The sequence below is a fragment of the Athene cunicularia genome, assembly GCF_003259725.1.
Source record: "Athene cunicularia isolate RWA chromosome 1 unlocalized genomic scaffold, athCun1 chr1_part1, whole genome shotgun sequence".
Classification (NCBI taxonomy): domain Eukaryota; kingdom Metazoa; phylum Chordata; class Aves; order Strigiformes; family Strigidae; genus Athene; species Athene cunicularia.
The window spans coordinates 90,474,773-90,487,892 of record NW_020799091.1 but is presented as its reverse complement, the minus strand read 5'-3'; the positions used below and the strand labels follow the sequence as shown (position 1 = coordinate 90,487,892).

The 13,120-nt window shown below is 42.5% G+C and overlaps 2 protein-coding genes across 2 annotated transcripts in view; one reads left to right on the top strand and one right to left on the bottom strand.

Moving 5' to 3' along the window:
- OTC (ornithine carbamoyltransferase) overlaps positions 1-12,973 on the bottom strand; it is a 36,535-nt gene extending 23,562 nt beyond the window's left edge. Inside the window, exons 1-3 of the mRNA XM_026848882.1 lie at positions 12,507-12,973; positions 4,265-4,403; positions 3,600-3,681 (exon numbers count right to left, since the gene is read on the bottom strand). Of these exons, the coding sequence (XP_026704683.1) occupies positions 3,600-3,681; positions 4,265-4,384 (202 nt within the window). The 5' untranslated portion in view covers positions 4,385-4,403; positions 12,507-12,973. The remainder of the gene's footprint in view (positions 1-3,599; positions 3,682-4,264; positions 4,404-12,506) is intronic.
- RPGR (retinitis pigmentosa GTPase regulator) overlaps positions 5,064-13,120 on the top strand; it is a 55,453-nt gene continuing 47,396 nt past the window's right edge. The window contains exons 1-2 of the mRNA XM_026846358.1: positions 5,064-5,068; positions 5,601-5,625. Of these exons, the coding sequence (XP_026702159.1) occupies positions 5,064-5,068; positions 5,601-5,625 (30 nt within the window). The remainder of the gene's footprint in view (positions 5,069-5,600; positions 5,626-13,120) is intronic.

The window sequence follows — 13,120 nt, the reverse complement described above, 5'->3', positions numbered from 1 at the left end:
GAGCAGACAGTGAGGTGGCTTGAGAACTGGCCAGGCCCAGAGGGTGGTGATCAGTAGCACAAAGTGTAGTTGGAGGCCAGTGACTAGCAGTGTACCCAGGGGTAAATATCAGATCCAGTCCTGTTTAACATTTTCATTAATGATCTGGATGACAGGGATGAGAGTGTGCTCTCAGCACATTTGCTGATGACACAAAACTGGGAGGAGTGGCTGATACACCAGAGGGTTGTGTTGCCATCCAGAGGGACCTTGACAGGCTGGAGAAATGGGCTGACAGGAACCTCATGAAGTTCAGCAAGGAGAAGCACAAAGTCCTGCACCTGATGAGGAACAATCCCATACACCAGTACATGATGGGGACCACCCAGCTGGGAAGCAGCTTGGTAGAAAAGGACCTGGGGATCCTGGTGGACACCAATTTTAACATGAGCCAGCAAAGTGCCTTTTGCCAGCAAAGGCAAACGTGGCAAACGGTATCTTGGGCTGCTCTAGACTGTATTGTCAGCAAGTGGAGGGAGGTGATGATCCTTCTCCTTTATTCATCACTGGTGAGCCCATACCTGGAGTGTCCAGTTCTGGGCTCCTCAGTATGAGAGAGACATGGACATACTGGAGAGAGTCAATATGTCCATGTTAACAAAGGGCCATGAAGATGACTAAAGCATCTTTCATATAAGTAAAGGCTAAGAGCTGGGACTCATTGCTTAGAGAAGAGAAAACTCAGAGAAAATCTTACTAATGTATTTAAATACCTGAAGAGACAGTGCAAAGAGGATGGAGTCAAGTGCTCTTTAGTGGTGCAATGGGCACAAACTGAAAAATGGGAGGTTCCCTCTCAACATCAGGAAACACTTTATTACTGAAATGGTGACAGCACTGACACAGGTTGCCCCAGAAGGTTGTGGAGTCTCCATCCTTGTAGCTGTTCAAAAGCCTTCTGGACACCGTCCTGGGTAATTGGCTCTAGGTGGCTCTTTGTGAGCAGGGGTGTTGGCCCAGATGTCCTCCAGATGTTCCTTCCAATCTCAACCATTCTGTGGTTCTGTTTGTTTATTTTTCAGTAATGGAGTTTTTTATAGGCATAGGGACAGCAGGCCTTCTGAAAAGACTTCCATGGTGTTCATATATGGAAACAATCTCCTTGACACTGCGCAGAGCAGATTTTGTAATCAGTGCTTTCCAAGTATCTACTCCTTTATAATGAAATCCATTGACTTCATCTAGTTGTTCCTAAGAGTTGCAGAGTTTGTTTAGATTAATCTAATCACCAGAACCTTGTCCCACAAGTGACTTCTATCAAGATATTGAAGGTGTAACTTGTGATAGGTGGTAAACCGTTTGTTCATCAAATTCAGTGAACTGTAATATGAACTATTGCATATTGTGTAATACTAACAGCAAATGCTTAATTGCACTAACATGATGGTGTAAAAAAAAAAAAAAAGGTGACAGGAAAGGGGAGGGGGGAACAACAAGAGAGGAAGCATCTGTATGTCAGATGTGGAGAATTGCAGGCGCATAATTGAATAAAACAGGAGGATGTTCACGACCATGAATCTCATTATGCAGATTACTGGGCCTAGACTGATAAGAACTCTGCAAACTCAGAGGATCATCACATTCCAAGCGAAAGGTGAAACGTACGCTGTGAGGAGGACCTACGGCCTTCCTCCCAGAAGACCACCCCCCACAATTTGAAGACCCCTGACCATAGATTTAACAACTTCTGCGCAGCATAAAGGACTGATAAGCTAATTACCATATGAAGCAGGAGTAGGCGGGTTCAAATAATGAATATGTATATGTGTATAATGACTATGTAATACTTTGTAGTATAAGATTGAAACAGAGTGCCCTGGAGGGTGCGGTCTGTTGTTGGAGCAGGAGACTCCCCGGCCACCCAGCACTGTTTTGCTTGTTGCCGCTTGCTAAATAATAAAGAAATTGGGAACTCTGACTCAGCCAATTTTAAGAAGTCAGTTTATAACATAACTCATGGGAAATGCTGTTTGAGATGACTCAGGTATTTTATAAATAAACACTTCCATCCACTTCAATGTCCACTTTCACTGGACATTAGAAAATTGGTATTAAATTAGCTTATTTATCTAAAAAGAACACGACCCCCACATTTGTTTTGAGTTAGGAGTTCCAAAGGAGAAGTCATGTATGTTAAAAAACAGCTGGAATTTTCAGAGTTTCTATGGACAGAAAAACTTGTCTCTGCCTTTGAAACAAAGTCTTACATTTAGGGGACTTGAGACCAGTTAACTGAAGGTGTGAAGTTAATGCACAGAAGTTAAACTGCATTAAACTCCCCTGTGGAAGCTCTCACTCAGAAATAAATTGGGTTTATTTCACTGGAGCTTAATCCCTCTTGGATGAATTTATGTGCATCAACTCCTATCCTTAAGTTAATTCATTTGAACTTTCTTGAGCTTTCTCCTTCCATAAGCCTTCAAAAGCCAAGGACTAGATAGTGCTTCCCTCAGAATACAGAAGCATGAAGGATAAACAGATTCAGAGAATCTGTCATTACCTGCCCATGTACCAGTATGGCAGGCAACTAGAAACTGGACTAAAAACTCCAGAATTAAAAGTGGGTGATCTTCACAGGCAGGGAATGCACAAGAGAAATCCATTCGTAAGTCCTGCTTATCTGGAGAAACCAGAAAGCAACAAGTCTATGTAAAGAGAAGGATCAGCAGGCTGTGCCAGAGGATAGAAAGGCAAGTTCAGAAATGCTTGCAGTTTACGTATCTGCTTCTTCTTTCCATTATTTTTACCTTCTCCCTTACACCTTGTAAAGAAATGTGAATACCCAAGTTTCCTGTCCCTTTGCTAGGGAGAAATCAGCCTAAGGGATGGTGGGTCAACTTAAATGTGAGAAGGGCAAGCTTCTCCTGCCTTGATGCATCACCAATTCATAGTTATTCCTTGCTAACATGCAAGCACATGAATGATTTATTTCAGCAGTCCCATTGACTTCAGAACAACTGCCATGTAAACAATGATATGTATGTGTTTCAGTGTTTGCAGGACTGTATCCTAAAAGAATAGCATTCCAGTACCCGATCTTATTAGGCTGATACCTTGGAGCCTCCATCAAGTTATCTTCCCCTGTAGGTAATCATGTTAATTTTTCCCCCCCTAATTTATATTAAGGAATTGCTACGATTCCCAGCTTAAACACATATTCTGAAATGTGTCAATGGTAATACACAATACATCAGAAAAATACTTATTAGAGCTTATACAGATTTGTGATGCTTACTAAAACAGATGTTAGGAAATGTGCATTTTGCCAGTACAACTAGAAACTTACACCAGAAATGTTTACTTCTGCCTGTTGCTTTATTTCTGATCTATCATGTTTTGGAATGATCTGGCAAAATTTCAGTGACCAAAACGATGTGCTTGTGACATTAATATGCAAGGTGAAACACAATTAGCTACCATTCTTTTCCTATTTTTGCTTTTAAACTTTCGGTTTCTCTTGAGTAGAAATTTCTAGATACAAAATTATGCAGTGTTTTTCAGTGCATACTCAGAGTCTACAATTTCATATAAAATCTAACTGTATCATTGTTCAGACCTACCTGTTTCTGCAGATAATCTTGTTCTTGTGCTTCTCTTCTCAAAAATCATGGCCAAAGATTTTCCTTGCATCAAAGGCAAATACTGGAATGTGAAAATTGAAGGCATTTCAATTTTATAGTCACTATACACTTAACACTGTGAAATACTTCTTTCACATTTTAATTCAGCATTAGAAAAGTTACAGGGGTGGTTTTTAAACTGTAGCTTTATTCTCCTGCCCTTCAAGGAATTTATTAGCAGTAGAAAAGTTTAAAGGGAAAGGAGTAATTCAGGAGACAAAAAGTAACGGCATTTTGGCACACAATTTCGGCTATCATTAAGGAGAATTTTGATACTATCTAATCCCCTGCAGGGAAGTGGCTTCCATTTCCTGCATTTAGTGCTGCATGTACACCATATGTCGATGGATGGGGTTAGCTGACAACAGGGAGTTAGCTTTGCAAAGCTGTTTAACCTTTTCACTTGCAACGTCCTCTTAAAAATATTTAAAGAACATCTCTGAACACTTTACAGGAAGGGTCTTTGATTTGTAGCATTTACAGTATTTAAGAGCTCAGGTGATGTTGTTTAGAAGGAGAAAGCTGAATGGCTCATTCCCAATACTCTTCAGAGATATATTTATTTCAACATTTGAGTGACCTAAATGACAGTTAAAGCATTTTACCTCTCCTTTGTGTTTTATCCTTTGTTTCAAATCTGAGGCCATCCACAGCAAATACTTTAGCTCATCTGCTGTATAGTTCTGTAGAGTAAGGAGGTCACGACCTTTCAGATGAACATTCATTTGAGCTGATGATCCATACCTGTGTCAAAAGAGAAAAAAAATAGACGGTTTCTGTCATTCGACATTAAACTGTATTCATGCTAAATGAGCAAGCAGCTGAAATCTCTCCTACTCCCCTCATTTGACCCAGCTGGATCAGCTTGATAGACTGTGTTAATTAGTTTAAATAACTTTTACTGTCAGACAGACACAACATGCCACTATGTACTACAATGATCACCACAGTAACGGCGTCTCAAATTGTATTATAAACTGTACATTAGATGTAGTTTCTTCTGCCTTCTGACATGCACATGACTCAACTGCATGCTGCCTAATCAAATAAACCCAAATGCATAAAGCCAGGCAGGTCTTGGTAAAACGGCTTACACATAGCTCACAAAGCTGCCCTTTGGGGGCACAGAATATGAGGAAGGGATCTTGGTGCTCTTTCTCTCTCCTTTGTGCTTTGTGGATGAGTAGATGCTTGCCATGTTCCACCCACACTGACACGAATAGTGGCATTTCTAGAAATGTGTATGAAATCTCTTGACTACACTGGGGAAGAGTGCAAAAAATCCCAACAAAATAGCCATGTGCTCTCGTCCATCTCCTACCACACAAGAAACATTCTGAGCACATGCAGTGTATTTATTCAGTGTATTCTGGCCTCAAGCCAGATTTAAGATTTCAGAATCACATGAAGTTGGATGTTGATAATCACCCACAGAAGTTACATGATCAAATTTCCTCTAGCTTAGACAAGGTGTCTTAATGAAAGTCACGTCCAAGATCATGTTCCATAGGCTTAAGACTAATACTGATTTGTGGGGAAAAAAAAAAAAAAAAAGACTGTACAGCTCGAATAGAGTTAAAAAGCAGGTATGTTTACTCTGGCGCGGGGATGCAAGAGGATCTCTCCACAAAGCTTGCACACCCACCATACATTTTACCAAAAACTTATAGAGTGCAGATATCCATATTCACTGGATTACATAACACAAACATACATATGCATGAGTAAGGCTGGGTTAGTTAGAAAGGCTGATGTCAACAGTTTATGTCATCTTTGCACCTGCGCATTGCCTCCTTGTGGTCATCTTCAGGGGTCTTTGGGAGGAAGGCTCATAGTCTTTCTCACCTTGTTTTTTTCTCTGGAGCATGCACAGATTCTCTTGGCCAGTTTCTTGAATAACAAGAGTGTTTTTCAGACGGTTTACTTTCTATCTTAACTAAGAGAACCAATACAACTTCTACCATTCGTATATGGCTATCTCTTTACTCATAACAAAATTCCAACTAGTTAGAGCCACCTGTTACTCAAGGACAAAAGTATAATATTTTGCTGAACATTGTAATCCTTGGTAGATTTTCACAGTGAACTGCTTTGTTTTGATGAACACAGTAGTCCTTGGTAAAATTCCACAGAGCTGTCTGGGCAAGCAGGATCCTTAGCAATATTAAAAAAACCCAACTATAACCTGCTATAAGTAAATAGGTTGCTAAGCAAGTTCTCTATAAGTAAATAAGTAAATAAATCTCTAAACAACTAACTTTTTCTCTGTATCAATACGAAGAGTGGCAGCTCAGCCCCTTCTCTTCTCTACAGCCTTCCTTAGCATAACACAGCCTGCACTGTACTCTTGTGAAGGTTTGGGTGGGTACAAGCTAAATATGTCTTTTTAACCAAAGACAGCATTTTCAGACTGATCTGATGGAGTGGAGACCAAAGCAATGCAAACAAATGGACTGAGTGCAGCTACCGCTTTTGTATTTCCAAGTAGGCTTCCCTTTAGTTTACCTTTGAGGCCAGGCTCAGTTACAGCACCTGCCAATTGCCAAGACTTGGAGCTCACAGCTAGGAAAATTCAGGGAAAAAATACAGAAACTCTGTTCATTCTTCTGTTAACTCCGATGAGTAAAAGCCCTGGTAGTGAATAGGCCTATTATGGCTTCTAAAGATTTTGGTGTTATATTAGTTAAATCTGGAGAGAAAGACTTTTTCTGCAGAATTTTGTGGCACAGGCTCCAACTGAAACTAGAGGCAGAAAGCAGCTCTTAAGGGAATGGTACCACACATTATTACTGTTTGTTTGTCATCACAGCACAAACTGCACAACTTATCAAGTAGCAAATATTTTTCTTTAACTGAAAATATCTAAATGTTGTGTGTTTTCCTTCGGGACACCTTCAAAGTGCTTTAGATACACATTATAACACCACCATTACTAAGAAGACTTTTTTCGCAGTGAAAAGGATTATGTGTAACAGCAGAAACACCAAGAATATATGAAGAAGTAGCCCATGCAGATGCCCTGTAGATTCATATTGCTGGAACTCAGCATAGGCTGTCACATATCAGGGCAATGTGCTCCAGAGATTATGCAGACTGCCAGAGGATCCACCACTAAACTAAGCACCAAACACCACAAAGATTCCCATCAATGTTCACCATCAGAGTCCGAACTCTGCACAGGCCCCCAGACTGCAAGAGAGCTGGACTTTTCTGTAGCACCGTGCAGAGTGGATTTCTTGTTTTCTAAGTTTAGAGTAATGTTGCCTGTGTATTTTCTTAGAGTGTCTCTGAAAATTGATTCTTAAGTGAAATACAATCTAAACTGTATGTGTGACTTAAGTAATAAAAATTTGTGGCAGTACTATTTTTAAAATAATAATGCACATTTCCAAGCCATAAAGACTAATCTTCATAGCATTACAATCATTACGAAAATAAAGTTGCATGTTTTGCTGTTATCCTTCCATCCCCATGCTTGCCTCCAAGCTGAGGTAAACAACCTAGAAACAGTTAGGAAGCATCCAAATGCCCCATTTTTAAATTTGAAGTGGGTGTTACAGACCTAGCAAAATTATTTCCTGTACTTCTATATCCAACAGCTGCAGAATAGAATACACCTGACCTTATAAGGCTGGGCATTCATGGGTCAGGTAGCTTCCACCATAGCATGAAAAATAGCCTACCAAGGTAAACTACTGAAATCTAGCCTTGAATACCAAGGCTCTTAGTTGATATTCAAGGGATTGGCTCTAACTTCAATGTGTATATTCTGAAGGAAATTAGTTTCATAACTGTGCCTTTTTTATTATTATTATTATGTTTCAGAACAGGAATTTGCTACTCTATCTAGTTCAGGGGAACAAAAAATACATATCCTGTTTTAAAATCTATGCAATTGCTTGCTGCTTGGTGACTCTACTCTCCTTTGCTCCACTGTTTCTAGAGCAGCTTTGGTGCTACTCCTTGAGTTTCTAATTGTAACCTACAATTCCTTTCAGGGACTTGGAGGTTGCCTAATCTTACCCTGACAAGCAGGAACTTCTGTTCATTGGTCTTGTTCCACCAGGATTGAGGAGTGGACTGAGAAATATCCACCACTAATTTCTCCACTGGTAGAGAGTGAAGCACTAAAATTGGTTACCCAGAGAGGATTTGCAATTATTATCCTTGGAGATTTTTGAGATGTGGCTAAGCAAAAGCATAGCTGACTCATATGCTGCTGTCAGGATACAGCAGAAAGTTGGACTAGAGGTCTGCTCCTGACCCATGATGATTCTGTTTTATTGCTATGACCTTCAAGAAATGTGTTCCTGTTGTCCACAACCTCTGACAGAGAGACAGAAGTGGACAAATAAATTCCAGAAGAGGAGCATGAGACAACATACCAAAGTTAAAATGTAACAGGCAGAATTGCAAGGTCAAGCAGTTGGCTTACTCCTGTCTGAGCCAGGACAGTAATTACTTTGGACTATTAGCACAGACTGAGAGATACTAGGTTATCCTGCAGTAATAACCACAGTGTGCTTAACTTGTAATGCTCATAGGCAGCGGTGATAGTTTATGCCAACATTATGATATAATGTTAAAAAAAAACCCTAAAAATAACAAACAACATTATGCAGAGTGTTTAACAAATTGGATGACTTTATTGGAAAACCAACTTTAGTGCAGTTGTTTTGCAAACTTGCTTTTCGATTATCTCTTCTAACCAAAGAAAGTTCCCACTGATTGCCAGCAGTGAAAAACTAAAATCCTTAAAAAAATTATCACCCAGGCTTCAGGACCACTTTAAAACTGTAGCAAATATATCACAGAACTTGGAAAACATTTGTTTTTCATCTGGTGTAATGTAGGGACGATAAATAAAAATTACTTACTGCGTATTAGAATTCCTGTGAATGTGAAGTCCCCATACATTGTTTTCTAGCAATAATCATTTGTTAACACTGTTAATGCTATTCTTATTGACACAAACATAAAAACCTAGGAAGATGTGGAATTAAGTTTCAAGTCTTTAATTTTAACCTGATTCAGGAGATGTGACAAGCATGAGAAGCAGCTTACTGAAACACAGTCCTACAGGTACTTTTCTGAAGGCACGGTGGACAGGCATGTCTATGTGGCTGAAGAAAGAACCCAAAGCCAGGTCACAAGGGACAGGTCTATGTGGTTCACTTTGAACCTCATATCACATCATGCTTTTCCTGCATGCCTTCAGTGTATATAAAGACAAAAAAAAAAACCCAAACAACCAAAGCTAAGATTCATCTTGCAGCTTCAAGGAGAGAATTTCCCCCCAGTATTGGCCATGATAATTGTTTAAATGCACAAGAACTTCCTGCACTTTATTCAGACAGTTATTTATTGATTACAGTACCTGCAGTATACACTGACCTAAAGAAGAAACATTCCTTCTTGACTTTGCTGCTAAATCCCACAGAAAGAATTAACAGAATTTCCCAAACGTTAAAAGGGAAAATCCTCCAGACTCCCAAAGATGCAGAGCTCGCTGCCTTGGGAGGCAAAAGAGTGCTAAAAATGTAGGGGAAAGTGCCTTTCTCTGAAACAGTCCTTTGGAAGATTCAGCTGCTTTTGTCTCCAGGTTTCTGACTAAATGTCACTGAACGCCAGACAAAACTAAAGGATAAGCTTACCAAAACTGTCGTAGCAGCTGATTGCTGGTCCCTGTTGGTTTTGCAGTACTGAAGAATTTCCTCACTTTAAACAGCATTTTCCGTTTGTGTTAGACTTCTCTCAGTCCCACAAATACAGTTATGAGGAACAAAGGCATGAAGCAGAGAGCGAACTGTGCTGCTGTGCAAACAAGAGAAAACCAAGAACCCAAGTCTTTGCTTTGGTTGTTTCCAGCCAGGGCTGGGCTGGGTGCGGGCTGACACTGAAGCTTTTCCTTGGTCAAACTCTACAGATAGAGAATTCTCACAGGGAATTCTCACCACTCACAGTTTGTGCTCTTCTCTGTGGGCCCATCATAACATATCTGTGTCAATACCATTTCGTATCAGTTCTGTGTTTGCTAAATATTTGTACAGGAGCACGTGCACTTAGTAGGAAAAGGCAAAAGATTTGTCAGGGCTCAGCATGAGATGGGTGTCTCACCTGGGGATGGGACCATGACCGCAGAGGGGGCTCCCTGGCCCCAGCATGGCCTGGGCAGGGACTGATGCCCCCAGGCTGAGCCGAAATGAGGGTCCTGTGCCCATGGCTGTGGGGCTGGGCAGGGCGATTAAGGCTTATTTGTGCCTTCAGAGGCCTGACAGAAATGGGGAAGGGCCACACTAAAAAATGTATATTTTCCGGGGGTTTCTTTGGACCAAGTTTTCAGGTGTTCTATGGAACCATTAAACAGCTCTCAGTGAGGCCCAGAAACTTAAATACTGCAGCCTGCATACCTCCTTACATTAAAATGCTTGCTGTATAATCTGGTGTTTGTCAAGTGCTAAATACTAAAGTGATTTAATTTATATTTCTACTTTCAAATATAATTGTCAGATAAGATTTTATGCCAACTGCACTGTAGGTGGTTTTGAAATATGACCATTACATTCCTCCTGTGAGGAGAAGCATACTTGTGTAAATCAAGGTGATGGCATATCTGTCAGAGAAGGTGATATGCTGAAATTGCAATGTGAGGATCATGTAATTAAAACACATGGAAAAAAGTTTGACTTCCCCAGAAAGAGAGACTGCCATGAAAAAGTCATGCAGGGTGATAGCTCTCAGTGGGACTTGTTCAGGACCCCTCATACCAAACCAACCCTGAGGCAATTAGAAAACACAGCAGTTGACAGGGGAAATGTCAGACAGAAGCAAAACCCAGCAGAAGTGAATGGGAAGGGAATGGAGGAGCCAGAAGAGTTGCATGTATAGAAGAAATTTGGGCCATGGTTTCCCACTTGATTGCCCTTCTCTGACAAATGACTCCCATCGCCTTCAAGCCCAGCCCTTGGGGACTGAGCATGTGTGACTAGTGGTACCCAGAAGAAAAGTGGTCAAGGTACCAAGGCCCCCAGTCTTATCCTGCAGGACCACAGAGAGGGAACAGTGCCAGCGCCCCTTTGTCAAGTCACACCTGTACAGGGACTGACTGACCCCAGTACCCATGTGGACCAATTCCCTTGTAAACTCCTGTGAGCGAGCAGCAGTGCCAGGCATGGGAGGAGAGTCGGACCAGCATTGGCACTGCTGTTGGTGTGATGCACTTCTCTTACATTTGGGGTGACAGCGACATCTCAGAACAGAGTCCCGGAGCCATGCCTCATTCCTGCTAGATGCCTCTGGGCTGCCAGGGCTCGATGTGCTACCATGTGAAAAACCGACTCACTTGTCTCAACACTATAAAATGCTTCAGTGTTAAAATCAGGATTGAACTGGTTCGGTGTATTTCTATATTCCAGGGCTTGGTATTGAAAATGGAGTAATTGCAGTACATGGGTTGAGACACAACTGGTAAAGAAAGAATTATATATGTAAGAGAGAAGTAGATTAGGACAAAGTAATGATATTGATATAGTCATCTAGTATGAACAGGAGGCCTCTCTCCTCTCTGAGCTGGCAGAGGACTGGCCTTGACACCTACTTTCTTGAGGGGAAAGAGCAATCAGGGTAGGGAAAGGCAAGAAAACCAGTTATACAGCGGTGGTTGTGGGGTAGTGCACCCAGAGTGCCCATGCTGTTTCTTTTCAACGTGAAAGAAACCCCTTGGGACGTCAATGTCCTTTCACAACTGACCTACTCCCTGGCCTCCTGCCCTCAGGAAGGGTCCAGCGTCACTGCCTTTCTTTTGCAGAGTGGGGCTTCAACAGCTGGGGCACCTCCAAAGGGGAACAGTTCCTAGCCTGCTGCACCCTGCCATGCCCACAGTTGCCTCTTCCAGCAGCACATTTTGGACACCTGGGAGAACATGGTATAACTGGTCCCCTGCCAGCACAACATCTGCTTCGACTGGGTGCAGTGGTCATCTAAACCAAAACCAAGTACCCACTCTATAAACAATCTTTCCCATCATCCTGCACTCAGTGATGGCCAATGAACAAGAGCTCAGTGTCTGGCCACTCACCGACGCTGGTGGTAACTGCCCTTTCCTTGTCATTCCTTGTTCAAAGACTTCCTTACCAGGTCAGCCATCCTACCATCAGAGATATGTTTGTCCCACTTTGTGAGGTGGCTCCCATCTCTCCCAACCCGATGTTGATCCTCAAACAGGATCCCAGAGTCATAGAAACCAAAACCCTGCTGCAGACACCTTCCCACGAATCTCCCTAATTATTTCATAACCCATTTATATTCTTGGCAATCACAGTATCTGGTTAACTACAAACTCAAGCATCACTTCGTGAAATGATGTTTGTTCAGTTTTACTTTGAACAGCTTTTGCTGGATATCCCTTCGCTCCACACATAGGAGAAGCAGGGCAGAAAGCACCAGAGGGATACTGGGGTTCAAAGAGCTGGAATTTCTGCCTCATGTAGGGGCAAAAATCACACTTTCTGTTCCCTTTTGAAAACGTGGCCACCCTTCTTAGGGTATACTTATATGGAAAACTCATCTTATGCACCAACAACTGTATTGATTAAACTCTGCATAAAACAAGGCTTAAATTGGTTGTCCAGGCTGCCAGCTGCAGCCTCGATTGCAGTACATCATCCTGAAAGCAAGACTGTTTTCTTTCAGCAAGGCATACGTAAAACTCACAGGAATAACAAGAAAATGGAAATCTATAATCAACCATAGATTTTTTTTTTTGGGGGGGGGGAGGGAAAAGCTCCGCTGGGAGTTTGGGACTGCACATTCAATATGGTTAAAATGCTACAAAGCCCCTGGACCTACCCCAGTGGGGTCTGCACAACTGCAGTCACCTAAGAGTGTCCCTGGCTGGGTGGATGATTGAACATCTTCTCGTGCACCTGATCAGAAGAATTTACTCGAACATCCTGGTGAAAGAGAGACCACCAAACAGGAAACCTGTCTTTTAGGGCAGCAGAATCCCCACTCTGAAGAAGTTTCTGTGTTATGTTCTGTTCACCCAGCTGAGGCAGGGTAGCCCCTCCAATCACTCATCAGAGCAAGCAGACGTACCAGGGCCTTCGCTTGGCTAAGCAGGGAGCTCAGGCAGAGCCCCGATGCCAGACGTCTGCTTCAGGAGCCGGAGGCCCGGACAGGCGACAGAGGAGGGAGAAACGACGCCCAGGGATGTAGGGACGGTGCCAGCAAAGCAAAGCTCTGCTGGAGAGGAGACTCGTCAGGGGCCTTCAAGGGAGATGATTCTTCCTTCCCTCCTTTCAGCACCCGTGAGGCCCCGCCCGGCGTGCCGTGACTGTTCGTGCTGCCCGAACCCGGGGAGGCACGGACAGAGCCCCGCCCGCCAAGGGGAACTTGCAGATGGCGGGGAAGGAACCGCCGGCCCCGGGGGACCGACCCGCCTCCGGCCGCCAGGTGGCGCC